This window comes from Eubalaena glacialis, chromosome 4 (assembly GCF_028564815.1).
Source record: "Eubalaena glacialis isolate mEubGla1 chromosome 4, mEubGla1.1.hap2.+ XY, whole genome shotgun sequence".
NCBI lineage: Eukaryota > Metazoa > Chordata > Mammalia > Artiodactyla > Balaenidae > Eubalaena > Eubalaena glacialis.
In genome coordinates this window covers 78,778,574-78,803,098 of record NC_083719.1, presented here as the reverse complement: position 1 = coordinate 78,803,098, position 24,525 = coordinate 78,778,574, and the positions used below count along the sequence as shown (strand labels likewise).

General features: G+C 36.8%; 1 protein-coding gene across 1 annotated transcript in view; it reads right to left on the bottom strand.

Moving 5' to 3' along the window:
- Positions 1-24,525, bottom strand: part of LNPEP (leucyl and cystinyl aminopeptidase) — a 98,913-nt gene that overhangs the window by 28,081 nt on the left and 46,307 nt on the right. Inside the window, exons 3-8 of the mRNA XM_061188009.1 lie at positions 22,489-22,627; positions 21,029-21,160; positions 11,240-11,360; positions 10,401-10,555; positions 8,653-8,766; positions 6,908-7,042 (exon numbers count right to left, since the gene is read on the bottom strand). Coding sequence (XP_061043992.1) covers positions 6,908-7,042; positions 8,653-8,766; positions 10,401-10,555; positions 11,240-11,360; positions 21,029-21,160; positions 22,489-22,627 — 796 coding nt within the window. The remainder of the gene's footprint in view (positions 1-6,907; positions 7,043-8,652; positions 8,767-10,400; positions 10,556-11,239; positions 11,361-21,028; positions 21,161-22,488; positions 22,628-24,525) is intronic.

Sequence of the window (24,525 nt, the reverse complement as noted above, 5' to 3'; positions counted from 1 at the left end):
TCAGAAGGTTGTGCTTTTCTAAGAATTTGTCCATTTCTTGCAGGTTGTCCATTTTATTGGCATATTGTTGCTTGTAGTAAACTCTCATGATCCTTTGTATTTCTGCAGTGTCAGCTGTTACTTCTCCTTTTCCATTTCTAATTCTGTTGATTTCAGTCTTCTCCCTTTTTTTCTTGATGAGTCTGGCTAATGGTTTATCAATTTTGTTTATCTTCTCAGAGAACCAGCTTTTAGTTTTATTGATCTTTGCAATTGTTTCCTTCATTTCTTTTTCATGTATTTCTGATATGATCTTTATGATTTCTTTCCTTCTGCTAACTTTGGGTTTTCTTTGTTCTTCTTTCTCTAATTGCTTTAGGTGTAAGGTTAGGTTGTTTATTTGAGATGTTTCTTGTTTCTTGAGGTAGGATTGTATTGCTATAATCTTCCCTCTTAGAACTGCTTTTGCTGTATCCCATAGGTTTTGGGTTGTCGTGTTTTCATTGTCATTTTTTCTAGGTATTTTTTGATTTCCTCTTTGATTTCTTCAGTGATCTCTTGGTTATTTAGTAGTGTATTGTTTAGCCTCCATGTGTTTGTATTTTTTACAGCTTTTCTCCTGTAATAGATATCTAGTCTCATAGTGTTGTGGTTGGAAGAGATACCTGATACAATTTCAATTTTCTTAAATTTACCAAGGCTTGATTTGTGACCCAAGATATGATCTATCCTGGAGAACGTTCCATGAGCACTTGAGAAGAAAGTGTATTCTGTTGTTTTTGGATGGAATGTCCTATAAATATCAATTAAGTCCATCTTGTTTAATGTGTCATTTAAAGCTTGTTTCCTTATTTATTTTCATTTTGGATGATCTGTCCATTGGTGCAAGCAGGGTGTTAAAGTACCCTACTATGATTGTGTTACTGTCGATTTCCCCTTTTATGGCTGTTAGCATTTGCCTTATGTATTGAGGTGCTCCTATGTTGGGTGCATAAATATTTACAATTGTTATATCTTCTTCTTGGATTGATCCCTTGATCACTATGTAGTGTCCTTCTTTGTCTCTTGTAATAGTCTTTATTTTAAAGTCTATTTTGTCTGATATGAGAATTGCTACTCCAGCTTTCTTTTGATTTCCATTTGCATGGAATATCTTTTTCCATCCCCTCACTTTCAGTCTGTGTGTCCCTAGGTCTGAAGTGGGTCTCTTGTAGACAGCATATATACGGGTCTTGTTTTTGTATCCATTCAGCCAGTCTATGTCTTTTGGTGGGAGCATTTAATCCATTTACATTTAAGGTAATTATCGATATGTATGTTCCTATTACCATTTTCTTAATTGTTTTGGGTTTGTTTTTGTAGGTCTTTTCCTTCTGTTGTGTTTCCTGCCTAGAGAAGTTCCTTTAGCATTTGTTGTAAAGCTGGTTTGGTGGTGCTGAATTCTCTTAACTTTTGCTTGTCTGTAAAGGTTTTAATTTCTCCGTCGAATCTGAATGAGATCCTTGCTGGGTAATCTTGGTTGTAGGTTTTTCCCTTTCATCACTTTAAATATGTCCTGCCACACCCTTCTGGCTTGCAGAGTTTCTGCTGAAAGAACAGCTGTTAACCTTATGGGCATTCCCTTGTATGTAATTTGTTGCTTTTCCCTTGCTGCTTTTAATATTTTTTCTTTGTATTTAGTTTTTGATAGATTGAGTAATATGTTTCTTGGCGTGTTTCTCCTTGGATTTATCCTGTATGGGACTCTCTGCCCTTCCTGGACTTGATTGACTATTTCCTTTCCCATGTTAGGGAAGTTTTCAACTATAATCTCTTCAAATATTTTCTCAGACTCTTTCTTTTTCTGTTCTTCTTCCAGGGCCCCTATAAGTCGAATGTTAGTGCATTTAATGTTGTCCCAGAGGTCTCTGAGACTGTCCTCAATTCTTTTCATTCTTTTTTCTTTATTCTGCTCTGCGGTAGTTATTTCCCCTATTTTATCTTCCAGGTCACTTATCCGTTATTCTGCCTCAATTATTCTGCTCTTGATTCCTTCTAGAGAATTTTTAATTTTATTTATTGTGGTGTTCATCATCGTTTGTTTTCTCTTTCGTTCTTCTAGGTCCTTGTTAAACATTTCTTGTATTTTCTCCATTCTATTTCCAAGATTTTGGCTCATCTTTAACTATCATTACCCTGAATTCTTTTTCAGGTAGACTGCCTATTTCCTCTTCATTTGTTTGGTCTGGTGGGTTTTTACCTTGCTCCTTCATCTGCTGCATATTTCTCTGTGTTCTCATTTTGTTTAACTTACTGTGTTTGGGTTCTCCTTTTTGCAGGCTGCAGGTTTGTAGTTCCTGTTGTTTTTAGTGTCTGCCGCCAGTTGGTGAGGTTGCTTCAGTGGCTTGTGTAAGCTTCCTGGTGGTGGGGACTGGTGCCTGTGTTCTGGTGGGTGGGTCTGGATCTTGTTTTTCTGGTGGGCAGGACCGCATCCGGTAGTGTGTTTTGGGGTGTCTGTGAACTTAGTATGATTTTAGGCAGCCTTTCTGTTAATGGGTGGGGTTGTGTTCCTGTCTTGCTAGTTGTTTGGCATGGGGTGTCCAGCACTGGAGTCTGCTGACAGTTGCGTGGAGCTGGGTCTTAGCGTTGAGACAGAGATATCTGGGAGAACTCTCGCCTATTGATATTACATGGGGCTGGGAGGTCTTTGGTGGTCCAATGTCCTGAACTCCCTTGTCCCACCTCAGAGGCTCAGGCCTGACACCACGCCAGAGCACCAAGACCCTGTCAGCCACACGGCATGTGAGGACACAGCAAGAAGACAGCCGTCTACAATCCAGGAAGAGAGCTCTCACTAAGAACCAAATTGGCCAGCACCTTGATTTTGGACTTTCACCCTCCAGAACTCCAAACACTGGAACTCCGCACTCCAGAGGCCCTCCTCTGGATGTGCTGTCTCTCCCTTTCTGGGCATGTCCTCTAAATGCTCATTCTTGTTCCCAATAGATCCCCTTCTCTCCTGCATCATTAACTTTCCCTCTCTACTGTAACATTCCATTAACAAAAACTATGTATCAGTCCTCATTTTAAACAAATAAGATGCCCTTCCTTTCCTTAACCCTGTGCCTCCTCCAATTATCACCCTATTTCTTGTTCCTCCTTTGAAGTAAACTCCTTAAAAGAGTTGTCTGCATTTGCCACCTCCATTTGCTCTGTTTCCATTTTCTCTTGAGCCATCCTCCAACCATCACTCCACTGAAAGTGGTTTTATCAAGGTCACTGGTGAATCTCATGGTGTCAATCCAATGTCAATTCTCAGGCTCACCTTTATCAACCTACTAGTAGCATTTGATATGACTGATCACCCACTCCTCCTTGAAAGTCTTTCTGCACTTGGCCTTGGCACACCACTCTTGATTCCTCCCCTATTCACTAGCCATCCCTTTCTGTCTCTTTTGTAGGATCCTCCTTATTTTCTCAAGGACTAAATTTTGGTGCCCCTGGCATTTAATCTTCAGACTTCTTTTCTTTTCTAAATTTACTTCCTAGATGATCTTCTCAACCCCAGGGGTTTTAAATGACCTGCAAATTTATATATCTAACCAGACTTCCCCTCAATTCCAGACTCATATCCAACTACATGCCTATTATCTCCACTTATGCACCTCAGACTTACTCAAAAATTGAACTTTTTTTTCTTCTTGCCCCAAATCTACTCTTCCAATAATCTTCTCATTTCAGCAAATAACAACTCCATTTTTCCAACTGTTCAGGCAAAAATCTTAAAGTCGTCCTTGACTCCTCTCTTAATTCCACATCTAATCCATTAGCAAATTCTACTGGATTAACGTTTACCATATATTCCAAAACCAACCATCGCTCATCACTTTCAGTACTATCACCTTTGTCCATGCCACCAATATCTTGCCACTGGTCTATTACAACAACCTCCTAACTAGTCATCTTGATTCCATATGATGTTGAAGGCTGATTTAAAAAAAAAAAAATCATACTATGGTACTTCCCTCATCAAATGGCTTTTCATTCCACTTTGCAAAAAATCAAGGTCCTTACTACGTCTAATAAGATGATCTACAATGATCTGGCCCGTTATAATCCTCCTCACTTCATCTACTACTTTCCTCTGTGTTTATTCCACTCCAGACACGTTGGCTCCTTGCTGGTGCTTGAACCTAACAACCAATCTTCATCTCAAGCTGTGTGGGTCCCCAAGACAAGTCCCAGGTATGATGACGTGTTAGGAAGACTCACAGGACTCAGTAGTCATATTCACCACTATGATTTATTACTGTGAAAGGACATGAAGCTAAATCAGCTAAGGGAAAAAGTTCATGGGGTGAACAAGTACAAGCTTCCAGGAGTCCTCTGCAGTGGAGTCAGACAGGATGCACTTAATTCTCCCAGGAACGAGTTGTGACAACATGTATGAAATGTTGTCTATCAGGGAAGTTCATCAGAGACTCAGTACCCGGGATTTTTATTGGGGGCTAGTCATGGAAGTGTCCTCTGCCTAGCAAGTACCAAAACTCCAGACTCCCAGAAGGAAAACAGATGTTTAGCATAAACCACATTGTCTGTACAAACAGTGTGGGCACAGTGAGTCAGTCTTATCAGGGAATGGTGGAAACTCTCCCCAAATCCAAGTTGCCAGATACCAGCCAAGAGCCAGCTTTACAATTATGCCTTTCTAAGGACAGCAGTCTCAGGCCTACTACGTTAACTCATTTCTGCACACAAGCCCTATGCACTGGTTATTTCCTCTGCCTGGAACATTTTTCCCCCAGAAGTCCACATGCCTTGTTCCCTCACATCCTCCAGATGGTATTCAAATATCACCTTATCAGTGGTCTTCCCCAACCATCTTATATAAAACAGCATTTCCTTTGTCATTCTCATTTCCCTTACCATGCTTTATTTTCATGTTAGCACTAATCACCAAACAAAATATCTATTTATTTATTCATTTGTATTGTGTCTGTGCCTATCTCTGACCCCTGAAATAGAAGCTTCATGGTACAAGCGACATAGGTCGCCTTATTTCCTGATGTATCCCCAGCACCTAGGACAATGTTAGGTATATGGTTGGTACTTGTACGATTTGCTAAATGACTGAATTCTCACAAGGCAACCCGCATCAGAATTAGGCTTGCAGATCATGAAGATCAAATAGAACATGTCTGTCAAACACATTTCCCTAGTGACACTTACTACTTCTTACACACAATAATGGTAAATTATCCAGTGCCCTATTTTTCTCTGTTATGTGGGATATTTGCCAGATTCCCAATTCTGAAATAAGTAGTTCCCATGCTGACAGGGATAAGGTATGCTGTGGAGACAACATGCTCAGAAGACACTGAATTCTGGGTTTGGAAGGTGGGGGTCAGAGGAAGAAAGAGCTCTGTAGCAAGAGATCCTGAAATAACTGTTCTGTATAAGAAAAGAATTGCAAGTTGTAAAATTTTCTTTATTGGCAGGTCAAGTATGGGCTTTAAAAATCACAACACATAGCAGTAGCTCTAATTGGAATACATTTAATATAGCTAATTGAACTCTTGATTTCCTCATTTATTAACAGTACTACCATTCTCCCTGCCAGTCAGGCTTGAACCTGGAACACATTTCTGCCTCCTTCTTTACTCGCTTTACCCTGTCGCTAAGTCCTTTAAGTACTTCCCTACACTCAGGGTTTTTTCACACCCATCATTTCCCTTCTACTCTCACTACCACTCTTAATTTTAAACTTTTATCATTTCATGCTTGTACTTCAGCAGCAATTTCCTGATTTTAGGTCTCTCTCCACTTAAATCTACTTTATAAACTGAAACAAATTAATTTTCCTAAATAGTCACTTGATCAAGCCATTCCTCTACTGAAAAATCTTTTAAAGCTTCCCACTGATTACAGAAAAAGTCCAGATTCCTGATGGCATTCAGGACCCTCTACAACTGAGCCCCAACCTACCTTTCTCATCTTTCCCCTACTCTACATGTGGCTTCCACTGCAAACATTTGCTACCTAAACAAAATTTCCCTGCCCATTAGTATTCCTGACTTTTTCTTTGCAGACCTCATCATCCCACTCTTGCCCTATTCTATTGTTCCCATTCCTCTTTACCTATATTCTTCCTATTATTTAATTCATCTCAATTTCCATTTTCCTCCAAAAAATTTCTCTCCATAATCCCAGGCAAAAATACTCTGTACCATTCAATTAGCACGTACTATCTCTTACTGCTTCACAAGTACTTACCACCTAAACTTTGAGTTTCTTGATGACATGAACTCATATGTTCTGTATATATTCCTCTCTGTCCAGGACAAGAATTCAATTTATTGATCTTAATCTGATAGCCAGACTAAGGGGGTCAACAAGCTGTAACATTCAGCCCTTCCTCCCTACACAAATGTGAGTGGCACTGATATCCCTGTCCTGTTCTCTTAAGATGATCCTAATCAGGTTTCTATGTTTCTGTTTTTGCTTCACCCCCAAACCTGGAGTCTATGTTTCTAATTCTACAACAAAGTCTTCAATTCTTAAAAATCTCCTTTTGCTTACTTGTTTTGGCAATTCTGACTTTGGAACACACCTCAATCCTGAATAACACAGCCAAGGGCTTAGAACCTTCCCTGGACATATTCTACCTGCAAATCTGGACAGTGATCCAACTTCAAAAAATACATTACTATAAGATCTGGTTAACTACCCAGAATACTAGTTAGAGAACTTAAAACAAGAGACAGAGAAAGAAAGAAAAACCCATATAAAGTTAAGACCAAGATTTAAATAGAAGCAAACATCTTAAAGTTTAACAGGATACCTGAAAATTTCACCTATTTTATCTTTAAAATAATCTAAATCAAGCAGCTTGCTCACATATGAAATTAATTTGTAACCTACTCCAGGTACTTTTTGTGCATAGCAATACCTTAAAATAGGAAAGAGAATCAAACATTTCTTCAATCTGTTCTGAAGACTGAACAGATAATGATGATATTGGATGAGATGAATTCAAGGAATCTTTCTTCAGGGTTTTAAATCGAGCATCTAAGAAATCTTCATACTAGCAAAAAATGAAACAGATTAAGAAACCATGAACAGTATTAAAGACAGAGGCAAGTATAGTAATTATTTATATGAATTAGACTAATTACTGTTTAAGGTCATTATAAAAAATTAACTAGCTTCACTAAACTTCAGAAATAAGCTTTTGAAAATGTAGGAAGAATGTGACATTTATGCATATTCCTTACATTTGAAAGTAGAATTATAACCTCCTGGCCCCATGAAAAACAGGGTTTCCTAAACAACAGTATAAGCTGAGAATCTATTACTAAAGCAACCAAATGCTAAATCCAGATATTCAAAATGAATATTTAAAAATGGCTAGTGTATATCTGTAAAATAAAATCTGAAATAAAAAAAATAGGAACTGTTCCTTAAGCTGATTTCTCATACATAATCCAGCTTTTCTGTCAAGATAATATACATTTCCCTTAACTAAGGTTCATTCGAAGTAAAATATAACTCTTAAACAGCAAGAAGTCTGAGAGCTCAGTAGATGCGCTCCTCTAGAATGTATATTAGAAGTTTTTAAACATTCTGGGCACCACCAAGTGGTGAAACTGTATATCTCTTTGCTTAATTAAGTAGCATACACAGATATAGAATACCTTGCTTATTAATATTCTAGCTTAAAATGAGTTCATTTTACCACCTGAAATTTTTGAACAGGCCATACATAAACATTTCAAATTGAAAGCTCTAACAGTACTCTTTTTTAAAAAAAAATTTTATTGGAGTATAGTTGATTTACAATGCTGTATTAGTTTCAGGTGTATAGTAAAGTGAATCAGTTACACATATACATATATCCACTCTTTTTTTTTAAAATTCTTTTCCCACATAGGCCATTACAGAGAGTATTCCTTTTTTGAAGCAATCTTGGATCATATATTCAGGAAGTTTAATAGAAAGTCACAGAACTTTAGAGTTGAAAGGGATCTTCATACTTTTCCACCTACTGCTTGAATTACTTGGCAATATCTGTCATATATGACCTAGTGTGTCCAAATATCTCTAATGATAAGAAACATGTCCAGAGAGTTTAAGAACATAGTAACAATATTGTCATGCTCCCTGTAACAGAATGGTGTTCCACGTCTTTGAAAAGGGCACAATATATGGTTTGTACCTAAAAAAGAGCAAATTATTTGTCTGTATCAACTTATGTATCACTGTCGTAAGAATGATCACAGTGATAACAGAGTGACAGCATTGCTACAAAATGTCTTAATTTTTTTCTCTTTATACATAGGATAAAAAGTTTTGTTTTGCAAAAAGAGGCTTTTCAACTCTATCTAAATTCCTTCAAGCAGAAGGGCCACATCTATTAAAATAAAATGTAGCAAAGCAATTTAAAATGTTCATCTTAATGACAAAGTGTAAAATAATTTCACAAAATTTCAGCTTTCTGAAATACATCAGTAAATAAAAGCACAATTTTCACTGTCAAATCTCAAGAGGTATAGAGATCAATAACAAGGGTCAATTTTATCGTATCTTTCTAGAAACATTTTCATTACTCCAAAGGAATGGAAAATACATGTTGAATATGATTTGGCTATTTTTCCCCCTGGCATTCATAGTAGGCCTAACAAATAGTGTACTTACACTGGAGAGCTCTCCGAATATTTTTTCCAAAGAGAAATACTCCATGAAAGTAGCAAAACCTTCATTTAGCCATACATCGTTCCACCACTGCATTGTTACCAGATTACCAAACCACTGCGGGAAAAAACAAACTACTAACCAACTTTACACTCTCAAGAATTTTCTAATAATTGAATTGTCAGATTAATCACCTATAACCAGATTACAATTACTGAAAAATATACTTATTATAGTTAAAACAAACTATATTCAAATTAAAGACTTGCAAATAAATTATATTTGTAATATAAATTTACTTTAAAAGTAAAATTGCATAAATTGTATAAATTCACTTTAAAAGTAAAATAAAAAATGTAACATTTTACCTTAAATGAAACAGGCAAGAAAGACAATTAGCATATTTATCAATTTAACACACGTTACATACTAGGTAAACAAAAACGAGTCACCTCATTAAAAGTAAGATTTCCTAGATAATGAAATTCTACTTTCTAATGTCAAGTTAGTAATATTATTTTCCATTGTATGTACAATCATCATGACAACTAAAAAATAAATTTCTATGTGAGGGATGTTCCTATAGTCAGAGAGCCTGGACTGCAGGTTTCTCCTCAGTCACCCAAGTTAAGGGCAGTATTTACATGATTCAAAACAGAATTCAAATAACATTCCATAAGAAATTTGGCATGCATACAAATAAATGAAATCAGAAAGATCTTTAAATGGCTTCTTCCATGAGGTGGTAAGAAGGATAAAAACGATACGAGACTCCCTTAAAAAAAATGCATCTCAAAATCCCTGAAATAAAGAGTGAAATAAAGGGTGTGCAATTTAGTCAGTGTGGCCAAGGGCTTGTCTCGAACCATCAGCAAAATGACAGGGTTACTAGGTACTGAAACAAAACAGCTTTGAGAATTACAAAAGCATATTTTTCAAAGATATTATCTTAAAACCTGTTTCAGAGGAAGATGGCTTGCAAGTCCTAAAGAAGAAGTAAATGAGAAACACTCCCCCAGGGGTGACGGCCGGACCCAGAAATAACAGACCTAGAGCAGATCCCCTGAAAAACAACTTGTCTACATGCCTAAAACTGTAACAGTAAATAAGCATACGCTTCATATGCCAGCATGTCATGAAGCCCTCACGAGGGCTGTAGGGCGGGCTACAGACTGTGTCTGAGGTAGGGTGTCAACTGCCAGTGCATGTCCCACTCTTCCTCCACATCCTCCCACCATCACAACACCCCCATACCATACCCTACCCTCATAAACACCTCATCGAGGGCACAAGAGAGACAAGGTGTTGGGGAAGAAAGAGGGAGGTTCATGTACTCATATAATTTTCTTTCTTTTTTTCTACGTTGTACAGAGTACCTTCCCTCTCCCAAATTAACTAAGAACCCAGTTTTAGCAGGAGACAAAACAATAAATCTAGCCCTGACAACTACAGTCCAAGAGTCGTAAGAAGAAGAGCACAACTCAGGGAAAAGGCTTCTTCCTCACCAAGTTATGAAAAGTAAGAGAGATAATGGATGTGAAAATGCTTTATAAACTGTAAAACCCTATACAAAACATTAAATAGCATTTTTATCCGAAAATTAAGTTTGTTTAAAAAGTACCATATTATTATGAAAGAAGGCAATACTATAATAAAAAGCTGAATTATTATTAGCATCTAAATGTATTCTAAAACTCTAGGATATGAAACAGACCACAGGTGTGAGATATAACAGCCTTGGTTGCTGATACCTGATGGGCCAGCTCATGAGCGATGACTTTAGTAACCAGTTTTTTATCCACCACTGAAGAAGTATTATTATCATACAGAAGTGTCTCTTCTCGGAAGGTGAGCAAACCCCAGTTTTCCATTGCTCCTGCTTCAAAGTCAGGAATAGCCACCAAATCTGGACATAACAAGAAAGAAGTGATCAACTTTACCCCATCTAAGGCACTCCCTAATTAAATCAAAATATTTTACCCATTGGTCTATCACTGAATCAGAAGGCAGTGAATTCATTTATACTCCTAAGGAAAGGAACCTTCCTAGCCCTGTATGCTCCTCACCTACCTTTCAGCTGAGGAAGACCTGACCAACCCCCTGTAGAGTCACTGTTGCTCTGTCCCTGAGCAAGAGAAGATACCTAATTCCTTCACAGTGAAGAAGTTCCCTGAGCAAGGAGGACAAAATGCAGGGCCAACGTTCTTCTAGCTAAAACCAGCTCCGTGTTGAACAGCACTGAAATGCTCTTGCTTTCCTGAGCTCTCATTACTCCTATTATTATTTGAATTAGGAATTTCTTAGGAAATTAGAATTAGTCAAACTTCAGACTAAGCCCTAAGCAAATCCCCACTTACACAGCACCTCTGAAATAGTCCCATAAACTTCTAAGTGTTTTAAGCTCCACTTTCAGATACATCCATGGAATCTAAATAATCTTTAACAAATAGAAACAATTTGAAGGCAATTAACAGTGTTTCTTGGTTTTCCTTTAAAATAACTTCGGCAAAAGTTCTTCCTAAAAAAACATTTGCAACATAAATCTAGGTTATAATGATAATGAAAATCAGAGGCACTGTTTGATTCTTACCCAATTTCTTTAGTGGGTATTGAATTTCAAAGTAGTTTTGATAAAACTCAAGAAGCTTCACAGTTGTTTCCAAGGCATGGTGAACTTGACCAATCTTTTCTGGGACAGCATATATAGAAACCTAAAAGGTAACAGGTATGATGTAAAGACAGGTACAATTAAAATGGCATGATATTCAGGTGAACACTGTCAAGATTAGCATACCTGAGAACTACATAGAGTTATACGAGATTTTTCAGGACAGCAACTCTCGCTTATAGTTCTTTTAACCCCTATAGGATTTAGCAAGTCATTTCCATACATACAACAATGTTAAAAAAAAAAAAAAAGCAATCAGTAAGTTTTAAGTTAACATGATATCCAAAATAAACTATTTTATATCATATAGCAATTTATAAGCATCTGCCTGTTTAATTTTATGATACTCTTCTCTTCCTCTCCATTACCTACAGTGGCCCTTCCTTGTCTATGAGCTATCAAACTGTGAATTATTTGAAGGCCAAAACTAAGTTTTCATCTTTTTAGCACCTATCACAGTGCCTGGCATTGAGCAGGCATTCAATACAGAGAAGTCACAGCTTACAAGGGAGTTAGTTCTAACATAAACATCTAAGACAGAAATGTTGAAATTACCCTGGGAAAACCTATTAGAGACCGACACATTCTCTTTCAGTAAGTATGGCACAGACAGTTTTTCTTCCAGCCTTGGAACTGCTTCCTTTTTTTTTTTTGCAGTTGTTGGCTTGTTTTTAAGGACCATGTTGTATCAAAAATAACCATACCCAGCAGAGTGAAACACTCAGTGAGTGGCACACGGTAACTAAAACCAAGTAAGCGGATACTGGGATTCATGCCCACACTGCCCACTCACTTCAGGGCACATGCTCCAGGGAAGATGCAGTTGCCCACATTACTTAAATTGTTATTCTTTCTCTCTTTTTCTGATTAAGTGCATAGGTTAAACACATATGATGTAACTAACTATACGTGTCTTATCAGTAAGTATCAAAGGCAAAATTTAAGCAATTACATTAAAAGCAACAGGTTTTGAAAAGCAATATTTATTGTTTTTCAATTGACTGAAAGAAAAAATCCCTCTGTACTCAACTTGGGAAAGTAGGATATGGACAAGACACAGAAGAAGATAAAAACCTCAAAACAAAGATCCCAACAGGTGGGAAATGGAGACCTACTGAATAATTCATCATTTGAAAAAATACATTGGTGAACTCTAACCCCAAATTATTTTTGGTCTTTCATTAAAGCCCTGAAAAACAGTCAACAGTTTCTCAGAGGTCATAATTTCAGCTTTAATTGTCTTTATGTGGGGCCTTAGTCTATAGAACATATGCGTTAATCACAAAAACATGGAGGTAACATGGCATCAAAAATTAAATATAAAGAAAAAATTTTAAGTAAACAAACAACAAAATTAAAGGTGCAAGCTCTGTAGTTAGACTGCCAGGTTCAAATCTCTGCTAGTTGTGTGAACTTAGTTAACCTCAATCTCCTTATCTATAAAATGGTGATAAAAGTAGCTCCTATCCTCACAGGGTTGCTGTCAGGATTAAATGAACTAATATGTATAGAACTTAGAATAGTGCCTGACACAAAATAAGTGTCCAATAAATAGTAGTTATTATCATTATATACTAAATAGTAGTATATCATTATTACAAATAGAATCCCATCAGAAATGGGGTAAAATATGTATGAGCAGAGCATTTGTGGCAACAGTGACAGGAAGAATGAAGTGTTAGGAGTTCAGTTAGCCCATTTAAAATATGTTACTTTCTAAAGTAACTATGGAAGAAATTTCGTATCACGTCATGTGGCCAAGTGTACTTCACCAGCCCAGCACTCAAACATCTGCAGCCCTTGGTACAGGACTGTGACCACAGCTTATTGAATTCAGTCACCACCTGCCAAAGGACCATGCACACTTCCTGCATCATTCCCCCTGTGAAAGTGTTAGCACACAAGCACACACAACAAAGTCTGACATATTCTTCTTAAATCTAACTACCATTGTATATGACTGTACCAAGATCACTTGGAATTTGAGACCAGTCTTTATTATTTCTGCCTGTTCTTTCCACACATACATATTTTATGTTCCAGTCAATGTAACCATCTAGAAGATGCTGTCCTAATAGAAACACCACCCATATACTCCAGGTTCCTCCTCAAACATCCTTCTCCCAAACACACCATTCGGCCACTCCCATCACTATGTATGAACGCATCTTTCATTAGATGGAAAGTAAAGGGAGAAAAAAGAAGTTCACATGGAACTGAAATCTGACCAAAGGATCCACTGAGTCCCATTTCTGGAATACAATGACTAGGAAAAAAGGTAGTTTGGCATTTTCTCTTGCCTTCTACTTCTCTTCCTTTAAAAAATGTGCTGTAATGTGCTGATAATGATTCATGCTCATTATCATATTAATTATCATGTTTTAAGAGCAACAGAAGCAGTAAGAAATAAACAAAGAAAGCAATCTAGTTCAACAAAGAAGTTCTGACCAGCACCCTGCACTTGGTAAGAGCGCTCTAAACACTGTTAAGTGCAAGTCAACTGGTGCCCAGGCCTTAAGGCTTACAACTTAAAACTTTTCCTACAACATCTCTTGCTAAGACCTGAGAGATTTATAAAAGACACCAAAATAGTCTCCTAGTCAGCTCTCAGAGAAAAGAGTTAAGACTGAGGAATAGCAGGTTTGTTAGGTTTAACTTACTCTGCTCCTTAATTTAATAAGAAGCAAAAGCTAGATAAAAGCAAAACCAGAACCAAACCTCATCCCCCCAAAAAGAACAACAATACAGCCTGCAAGATTTACGAAGATAGAAAATATTGGAATCTTCCAATACTAAGTTTCCTGAAAAACACCAGCTTTCCTAAACAGACAGCTGAACATACAAAAAGCATAAATTCCTTAAAAAAAACAACCAAAAAACAAAAAAACCTCACCAGAATGAAGTCTATCCAGAATAACTGATTACATGGGACTTGAGACTTTAGGAGAATGATATAAATTACGTATAATGTCCCTAGCTGGTGGAAGGATACTTGAGGAAATGTTGTTTGTGGAAATTTGGAGCTAAGTCATGTTCCTGACTAAATAAGAATAAATTAAAATTATAACTTCACATGGATAATAGCGTTGAAGGTTCTGTTTGGATGTTAAACCGACATGATGTCCACATCTGACTAACCACCAATGGATTCTGATTCTACAAATTAGATCTGTCTATGGTAAAAACAAAATCAGGCAATGGCAACAACAAAATAAAAACCTCAAGACAAACTGATAAAGTGTATTTCAAAACTAGCCTAGAATTTTCTAGGTAATTCTGGCATTCCTGAAGGCAGAGAGAGGTTTAAGGAACACTGAAGAATGGACAGAAATGATAAAACAAATGTTCTCTCTTTCTTTAGATCTTTGACAACATAGTAATCTTTATCACTGAACAGGCCACGTTTAATAATCCACAGTCAACTTTGACATTTTCAGTTGTTTACTATGACTGACATTAATAAGTAAAGCCCTACTGCCTTATTCCTGAATCTTGTGAAATAGGCCTAATGTCAAATATTACAAAATAGAACATATCCTAGAGATTACAACATTTTAGTGGAACAAAAATCCTTTATTAGACTCTAAGTCTGAATTTCTGATCACCATACCTACAGAAACTACGTCATTTGGTGTAAGAAGCAGTATATTGTGGTAGACAGTAAATTCTGACTGTCATTTACTGGCTATGTAATCTAGGTCAATTACTTAACCTCTCTGGTACACTGTTTCTTCATCAGCAATATGAGGCCAATGCCTTCCCCTCATTTGGTTTATAAAATAAAAAGATGTTTATAAATGAGAGCTCAAGACAACTGCCTGCACAGAGTATAACTCCACACATGCTAAAGTCTTCCCCATTTCCTAATAAAAAGAGAAAGTTAATAAAACAGTTGTTTATTTGTAATTTTTTCAAAACACATTTACTACTGGGTAGCATTAAAAATGATAAAGGTTATTTATATTTATATATACAAGGGAGTTTACATACATACAAGGGAGTTTCTCTGTGTGTATATTACTATCTGCCAGGTACCGAAGATTTTACAGGAATTTAAAAAACTTAATCCTTGAGAGAGCAGGCTAATATAGACAATATAGTATTAGAGCTGTGGCAGGTGAGGTTTAGAGAATTACAGAGCAGTCTGCCCAAGGGCACATAGGTAGAAAGCTGTATAGGAGAGATCTGAACCGAGGTAGATGCCAGAGTCCATGTTTAACCATGTTGCTTCCTAATACATGTAAATAAAAAGCAAAAAAAGTCACCTGAAACTCCTCTCTCTCTTTCAATCTCTCTCTCTTTCCAGTTGATCCTTGAACAATGACAGGGTTAGGGGCAACAACCCTCGGAGCAGTTGAAAATCTGAGTATAACTTATAGTCAGTCTTCTGCATCTAAGGATTCAAACTATGGATGGTGTAGTACCGCAGTATTTACTATTGAAAAAAATCTGCAATAAGTGGACTTGCGCAGTTCAAACCCGTGTTCTTCAAGGGTCAACTGTTGTGGACAAAATATATATATATATGCTATACATATATGTTATATATATGTTTTATATATATGTTGTATATATATGTTATATATATGAGATATATATATATATATATATATATATTATATATGAGGTATATATCTGAGCAGTGAATAATTCAGCCTGACTAGATGAAAGAATTCCATTGGAGCAATTGGAAATATAACCAAATTTATGAGGGCGTTGAATATCACAGAATGATGAGTTTGAATGTAATCCTACAGGCAGTAAGAAGCCAGCATAGCTGTTGAAAGAAAGAATGAGAGAGGGATGGAGGGAGGGACACAGGGAGAAAGAAAGAAAAAGAGAGGGAGGGAGGGGGAGAGAAAGAGAGAGAGGGAAAAGAAAAAGCCAAGACTACATACATTTTGAGATACAATAAAAAGTGCTGGGGATTTTATATCAAAGAGTGTGATAAGAACTACAACAGAGATGTAACTAAAGTGCTATGAAATATCAGAGAGGGAATGATTAATCCCAGCTGGGGAAAGAATGAAAAGCTTCAAGGAGAGGGTGGTACTCAGCTGGCTCTTGAAGAAGCAACCTGACTTAAGATGGAACCTTTTAGGTTTTATCAAGGCTGCAACATCTGCATCAAGGGCTAAATGTGGGGTGCAAAACTTGAAGAGAGATTAATTTAATTTTTTTCAGGATTAAACCAGTCTTAATATCCTTCCGAAAGGATTTCGAAAAACTCTTTGGTTTAGACTTGCCAAAAACTCTTTTAAACCCAAAGGTGAGTAAATGACATTGAGCACTCACTCAATGTAGTCCACATTACCCTTGAACACAAACAGGTCTCCACCCTTTGAGCATAAAGTCATATGGCAGCGTTATTGCTGATGAAGAGCCAGATAATCCTCACCTCACCCCTTCTCTCTAAGAGTTAATGGAGCAGACATGATAATCTTTTCTAACAGGAGTATGCCCCTCTTAATTAGCAAATAATAAGATCCAAATACACTGTGATTAAAATAAAGTTCTTTGGTCTGGAAAGGAAGCCCAAATCCAAGTGGATGTGTTCAAAGGGTAGAAAACATACCCTGGTGGGGATCAAAAATATGAAAAAAAAAATTAAAGAATTCCATCATATTTCTATCATGAAAAATAATCATTTTTAGCTTTGAAAGACCCTTTTCTCCTATGTTGTTAGTATGTGAAGATATTAGCTTTTTAAGGTCTTTACAGTGAAATTAAGGCATAAAATCCAATCAAACAATCATTTACAGACAGATTCAAATGACGAAGAAAAGCGGAGGAGCCTAATTAGGACAAAGGGTCAATTTTGACAAATTACAGACATACCAGACATTTAAACAATCTTCTCTCTTTAAGATGAAGAAAATTCAATCAGGACTTGCTTTTTCAAAAGGTGCATTCAAATGACTTTTACAACTTGGAGTTCTTCTTCTAACTAAATTTTTATGCTATCTTTTAAGTCTGCACAATGTTCTAGATTTGCTGCTGTCCAATAAAATTTTCTGCATTGATGGAAATATTCAATATCTTTGATATCCAATAAGGTAGCCACTAGCCACAAGAATGCTAGAAATGTGGCTACTGAGACTAAGGAAGTGAATTTTAAATTTAATTAATTTTTGCAGCTTTAATGATATAATTAACATATAATATTATGTAAGTTTAAGGTATACAACATGTTCATTAGATACACTTATATATTGTGAAATGATTACCACAGTAGCACGAGTTAACACTTCCATCACTTCACATAACTACCATTTCTTTTGCATGGTGAAAACATTTAAGCAACTGTCTTTGCAACTTTCAAATATATAATACAGTGTTAACTATAATCACCATGCTGTACATTAGCTCCCCAGAACTTATTTATAACTGGAAGTTTGGACCCTTTGACCAACATCTCCCCATCTCCCCCACCCCTCAGGCCCTGGCAACCACGAGTCCACTGTTTCCATGAGTTCAGTTTTAGATTCCACACATAAGTGAGGTCATATATCTTTGTCTTTGTCTGTCTGACTTATTTCACTTAGCATAATGCCCTCAAGGTCCATATATGTTGTCCCAAATGGCAAGATTTCCTTCTTTCTTTCTCATGGCTGAATAACACTCCATTGTGTGTGTGTGTGTGTGTATGTATGTGTGTGTATATATATATATATATATATATACACACACGACATCTTCTTTATCCATTCATCTGCAGACACTTAGGTTGTTATTATTATGAATAATAATATTATTATTGTTAGTAATGCTGCAACAAACATGGAAGTGCAGATCTCTTTAAGATCCTGATTTGACATATATCCTGTGGATATAAACCCAGAAGTGGGATTGCTGGATCATATGATGGTACTATTTTTAATTTTTTGAGGAACCCTCATATTGTTTTCCACAGTGGCTACACCAATTTACATTCCCACTAATAGTGCACAAAGGTTCCCTTTTCTCCACATTCTCACCAACACTTGTTACTTGTTATCTGCCTTTTTGATGGCAGTCATTCTAACAGGTGTGAGGTGGTATCTCACTGAGGTTTTGATTTGCATTTTCCTTCTCATTAGTGATACTGAGCACCTTTTGATGTATCTGTTGGTCATCTGCATGTCTTCTTTGGAAAAATGTCTATTCAGTTCCTCTGCCCTTTTTTAACCAGATTGTTTGTTTTTTTGCCACTGCGTTGTATGAGTTCCTTATATATTTTGAATATTAATCTCTTATCAGATATTTGATATGTTCTTCCATTCCACAGGTTACCTTTTAATTTTGTTGACTGTTTCTTTTGCAGTGCAGAAATTTTTAGTTTGAGGTTCTCCTACTTGTTGATTTTGGCTTTTGTTGCATGTGCTTTGGTGTCATATACAAAAAATTGTCGCCAAGACCCATGTCAAAGAGCTTTTTCTCTCTGTTTTCTTCTAGGAGTTTTATACTTTCAGATCTTACATTTAAGTCTTTAATCCATTTCCAGTTAATTTTTGTGAGTGGTGAAAGATAAGGGTCCAATTTCATTCTTCTGCATGTGATGATCCAGTTTTCCCAGCACCATTTATTGAAGAGACTACCCTTTCCCCACTGGGTATTCTTGGCTTCCTTGTCATATATTAGTTGACCATTTTTGCAGGAGTTTATTTTTGGGGTCTTGATTCTTTTCCATTGGTCTGTGTCTATTTTTATGCCAGTACCACTCTCTTTGATTACTATGCATATGATTTTGATTACTTTATCTCTGTAGTATAGTTTGAAATCAAGGAAGTGTGATACCTCCAACTTTGTTCTTTTTTCTCAAGATTGCTCTAGCTATTTGAGGTCTCTGTGGTTCCATACAAATTTTAGGATTATTTTTTTCTATTTCTGTGAAAAATGCCATTGGAATTCTGTTGCATTGAATCTATAGATTTTTTTTTTTTAATGCTTGGTAGAATTCACCAGAGAAACTGATCTGATCCTGGGCTTTTCTTTGTTGGGATGTTTTTGATTATTAATTCAGTCTCTCTTTATATTACTGATCTGTTCAGATTTTTTTATGTCTACATGATTTAGTCTTGGTAGATTGTATGTTCCTAGGAGTTTATACATTTCTTCTAGGTTATCCAATTTCTTGGTCTGTAGTTATTCACAGTAGGCTCTTATGATCCTTTGTATTTCTGTGGTATCAGCTGTAATGTCTCCTTTCATTTCTATTTTGAGTCTTCTTTTTTTACTAGTTAGTCTAGCTAAAGGTTTGTCAATTTCATTTACCTTTCTAAAAATCCAGCTCTTCATTTTGTTGATATTTTCTACTCTCTTTCTGGTATCTATTTCATTTATCTGCTCTGATCTTTGCTTATTTCCTTCCTTCTGCTAACTTTGGGCTCAGTTTGTTATTCTTTTTCTAGTTCCTTGAGGTGTAAAGTTAGGTTGTTTATTTGAGATCTTCTTTTTTCTTAATGTAGGCATTTATCACTCTAAAGTTCCCTCCTAGAACTGCTTTTGATACATCCCATAGAATGCATATACCACTACATTATACTATTAGAACATTCTGAATTTTACTATATAAATACCTTTTCCAGTGTGTTGTACATTTTCATGTTTTCATGTTACTAACTAGTGTCCTTTCAATTCAGCTGGAAGCACTCCTTTCAGCATTTCTTCTAAGGCAGGTCTAGGGGTAAGGGGATCTCTCAGCTTTTCTTCCTTGTATGGAAAAGTCTTTCTCACTCTTTCATTTCTGAAGGATAACTTTGCTGGATAGAGTATTTTTGGTTGGCAGTTTTTTCCTTTCAGCACTCTGAATATATCATTTGATTCTCTCTTGTGTTCTAAGGCTTCTTCTCAGAAATCCACTGATAGATTTATGGTAGTTCCCTTATAAGTTATAAGCTTCTTTTCTTTTGCTGCTTTTAAGATTCTCTTTGACTTCTGACGATTTTATTATAACGTGTCTTGGAGAAGACCTCTTTAAGCTGAGTGTGTTTGGTAACCTATGAGCTTCATGAACTTGGATATCCAAATTTCTCCCCAGATTTGCTAAGTTCTCAGCAATTATTTTTTAAAGTAAGCTTTCTGCCCCCTGCTCCCTATGTTCTCCTTCTGAAACTCCAATAATTCACAAATTGTTTCTTCTGGTGGTGTCCCACAAATCACGTAGGCTTTCTTCACTTCTTTTTCATCCTTTGTTCCTTTGTTCTTCCCTGACCAGATAATATAAAATTTCCTGTCTTCTAACTCGCAAATTGTTTTTCTTGCTTGATCCACTCTGCTGCTGATGGTCTGTATTGCATTTTTCATTTCATTCACCGTATTTTTCAGACCCAGAATTTCTGTTTGGTTCTTTTTTTTTTTTATGATTTCTATGTCTCCGTTAAACATCTCATTTTGTTCATGTACTGTTTCTTGATTTAATTAAATTGTCTTTCTGTGTTTTCATATTATACAGCACAGTTCTAGAGGCTTTCTTATACATATATTGTCTTACTGAAATTCTCTTATAAAAGTAAAATTTAAAGGAACTTAAAAATTATTGATTTTTTAGGTATTCAAATAATAACAGTAAATAACAACTAAGTAAAAAGTAACACTGCTGGTATAAAATGTCAGTTGTGAACCAAAAGCTTGTTTTCCTTCATAAAGCAGCTACCAGATATCATGAAAGGATTCCTCTCAACCTCCTGTGAATACAGGTTTTCAAGACAATTACCACAACAACATACATACCAGGGTTCCATTTATGTCCTGACTCAGATTCTTCAACTCCCCCACAATGAAAGCAACCAGGTAAGTGCTCATCTTCACACTCTCAGAAAACTCATCCTGAACAAGTCCATCTTCCATAATGACTGATGACTTCTACAAGCAATGGGGAAAATGACAGTTCTGTAACTATGAGAATAAACGACAGTGACATATAGACTGGGAAACTGAAGATTCAAATAGGAAATAAGTAGTGAAGATGCTGGCATATTTTAATCTCTCAGCACAAGTTTCCAAACAACACGGCCCTCAGTCTCAGTCTGTTCTACCATCCTTCATCATGAGGACATACTGAGTACAGCAAAAATCCTTAAGAAGTTCCTAGTCTCAAACAATGGCTTTAAATAAATGTAAGTTAGAAACAGTAAGTAGCAGTGGCTCTGTTTCTCCCCTTTAAAACACCATCAAAACCAAAAATCCTTCCTTATGACCTAGGAGTACTCCATGCTACTGCTACAAATACATTCACACAAGAAGGAGCTACAGCTGGTTAATCCCTCCAAACAATCTGAAATGGCTTCGTAAAGGACCGTGTTGATGACCACAAGAAGGCTTAGTGGGATTAAAGGTGATAAGTCACTAGAAAAGTCTGCAGCAGACACAAGATAAGGGAAGGCGGGCAACCTTGCAGGATTTTCCAACCATGAATTTAAAATATGTTTTGGGTTACTAGGCAAGTAAGCATTTGACCTCTCTTAGAGAAAGACTAAGGTGAAGAGTACGGCTAGGAGTAGAGCTGCTGAAGTGATGTCCTTGTCGAAGGACAGCCCATGTCCTCTCCTTGACTCAAGGGCTGACTCATAGTCTGTTAGATGTGGCTGCTCCTCCCCCCCCAGTCACATGGCTTCTGAGAGGTTCCTATCGGCTGCACATAGCTCTCAGGTGTAACAAAAGGACCCCCCCCCAAGTTCTGTTTAGCATAAAAACAATTCTGCCTGATTTCACCCCCACTACTTCCACGCAGAGCTCACAGCCAAGAAAGATGTCCATGTTCTTGTTGTTCAACCTCCATGTTACAATCTCGATTTCTCAGTAACCAGTAAAACACCAAGGTCAATCATGATTCAACACTACCAAATATCACTGTTTAGAATAGCAAATTCACCATGTCTTTGAAAATATCACTGTGCTCTTTAGTAGCAGTTCACAGTATTAATATTTGCAGAACTTTAGTACAATAGCACAGACTTCACATTTCCTGCCCATACCTTCCACATCCAGTCTTTCTCTTTCCTCAAGTGCTTCTCAGGCTGACTTCCCAATTGATTCCAATACATATTTTACTTTTATTTAAGCATTTTAAGAAAGAATAAGAATGTATATGACTTTAATCATTCTCAACAGTATGGCAAAGAAGAATTCAAGTATTCAAAACAAAGAAAGAGACCACTCAAAGATTTTACATTCAAGGAATAGAACAGTACCTTAGGCATATTTGATAAAGTAGTGTATTGCTCATCTCTTATGATCCTGATGATAAATGTGGCTTTAAATGCTGGTTCATCAAAACAAGGAAAAGCAGATCTTGCTGCCAAGGGTTCAAACTGAGTTGCTGCAAAGTACCTAAAACAAATGCAAATCCATCCAATAGTTATTGAGTACCTACTATTCAAGGCATCTTGCCAAGTTCTAGGGGTACTAAGATAGATATCATACAAGCCCAGACATTAAAGGATTCTCAATCAACTGGGAGAGGCAGAGGTTATACAGTAGAAAGTTATCAGGCTGCGAATCATGTCCTAATAGTGCGAACAAAGTGGTGGAAACAAAGGGTAGGAAACAAATTCTGCCTAGCGGTAGAGACACTGTAAGAAAACTGGTGACAAAATATGAAGAGGGCCTTTAAAAATGAGGAATATTTGAAAAGGTAGAGAAAGGAAGACAGTGCAGCCTAGAAAGAGTAGGAAGCACAAGGAAGGACTGAGCAGTGCATATTCAGGGACTGGGGGTGGGTGTCCAATGTGGCTGGAGATGAAGCCACAAAGATAGGCTACAGCTGGCCACTGAGGTCTTAAAAAGGTTTCTGATGAAAGATCACTATAAAAGATTGTCATCCATTGCCATTATTCTCTGTACAGACTATGGCTTCATAACACTAAACCTCAAACTCACAACCTGCACTTTCATGAGGACTGAAAAAACTAGGTGTCCTATAGTATGCTGGTGTTCTTTACTCTCTTCAGAAACGAATCAAAAATTTTCCTCCTCTCCTACAGCAACAACACTTGAGAATTTAACTATAAGTCCTCAATTAAAGATTGGGAGAAAAGCATAAAAAGAGGAGAAATGCAGATTTTTAGTTAAGCAGAGGAATAAAATAGATCTGCATTTGGGAAATCATACAAACATGGTCATAAGGAATCAGGACAAGTGTGGCCCTGGTATGCACATATCAGCTACCAGTCAATATGGTACATAGATAACCACCACTGTGGACATGATTGCCTCGCTTGCTTAGGACTTAGTCCACCTAGAGGGGTGGGATAGGGAGTGTGGGAGGGAGACGCAAGAGGGAGGGGATATGGGGATGTATGTATACGTATAGCTGATTCACTTTATTATACAGCAGCAACTAACACAACAATGTAAAGCAATTATACTCCAATAAAGATGTTAAAAAAAAAAAGGAAAGTAGAAAAGAGTGTAAGATTTAGAGTCAGAAGACCCAAACTCTGCAACTTACCAGCCATATGACTTCAGCAAATCAGTGATCTACATCTCATTTCCTTATTTGTTAAACTAGGATCAAGGTAGGATCCCCTACCAAACATTTAGGGTTTTTGCTAGAATCGAATAAGACTATTCATAGTAACAACCACCTGTATGCCATAAATCCCTACACAGATGTCTATTATAAATGCTGGATAGTCATAACTCTTCCTTCACGCTTAGAATTACTGTGCTTCTGTCCTAGTAAGGATTTGCCCAAATAACTGTTTGTTAGGGTAAACTGCAAGAACGACAGCAATCAACGTACATGAAACAATTTAAAAATATGTTTCGAACATTCCATTTCTTCACCCAACTCCCAAATTCTTACCCAGTTAACTGAAGATTTTGGAAGAAGGCCACAAGGGACCAAGGGATAAAGTCTGATGACATCCATACTATTCATATGAGAGTCTACTTGGACCATCATTTTGGATAAAAACTGGATTATAATGTTCTAAGACAAATAAGATCTTAAATTATTGTTAAAAGAGATGCAATAAGAACTATCTTACAGAGAAGTCCCTTTGAAAAGGCTGCTCTGCTTGATGATACTTACAATCTATTCTATCTAAGCTGAATACCTCAAAGCTTGTTCTTTCATTAGCGACTGCATTTGCCTTCAGAAATACTAGTTGCAGTTTGAGCACCACCTCCAGGAGCACTGAGGACAGTTATGAATTAGCTGAGGGTCAGTAAGAGAATTCTAAGCACTGGTGATAACAATGGGTAAAGAGGTGAAAACTAAGGAG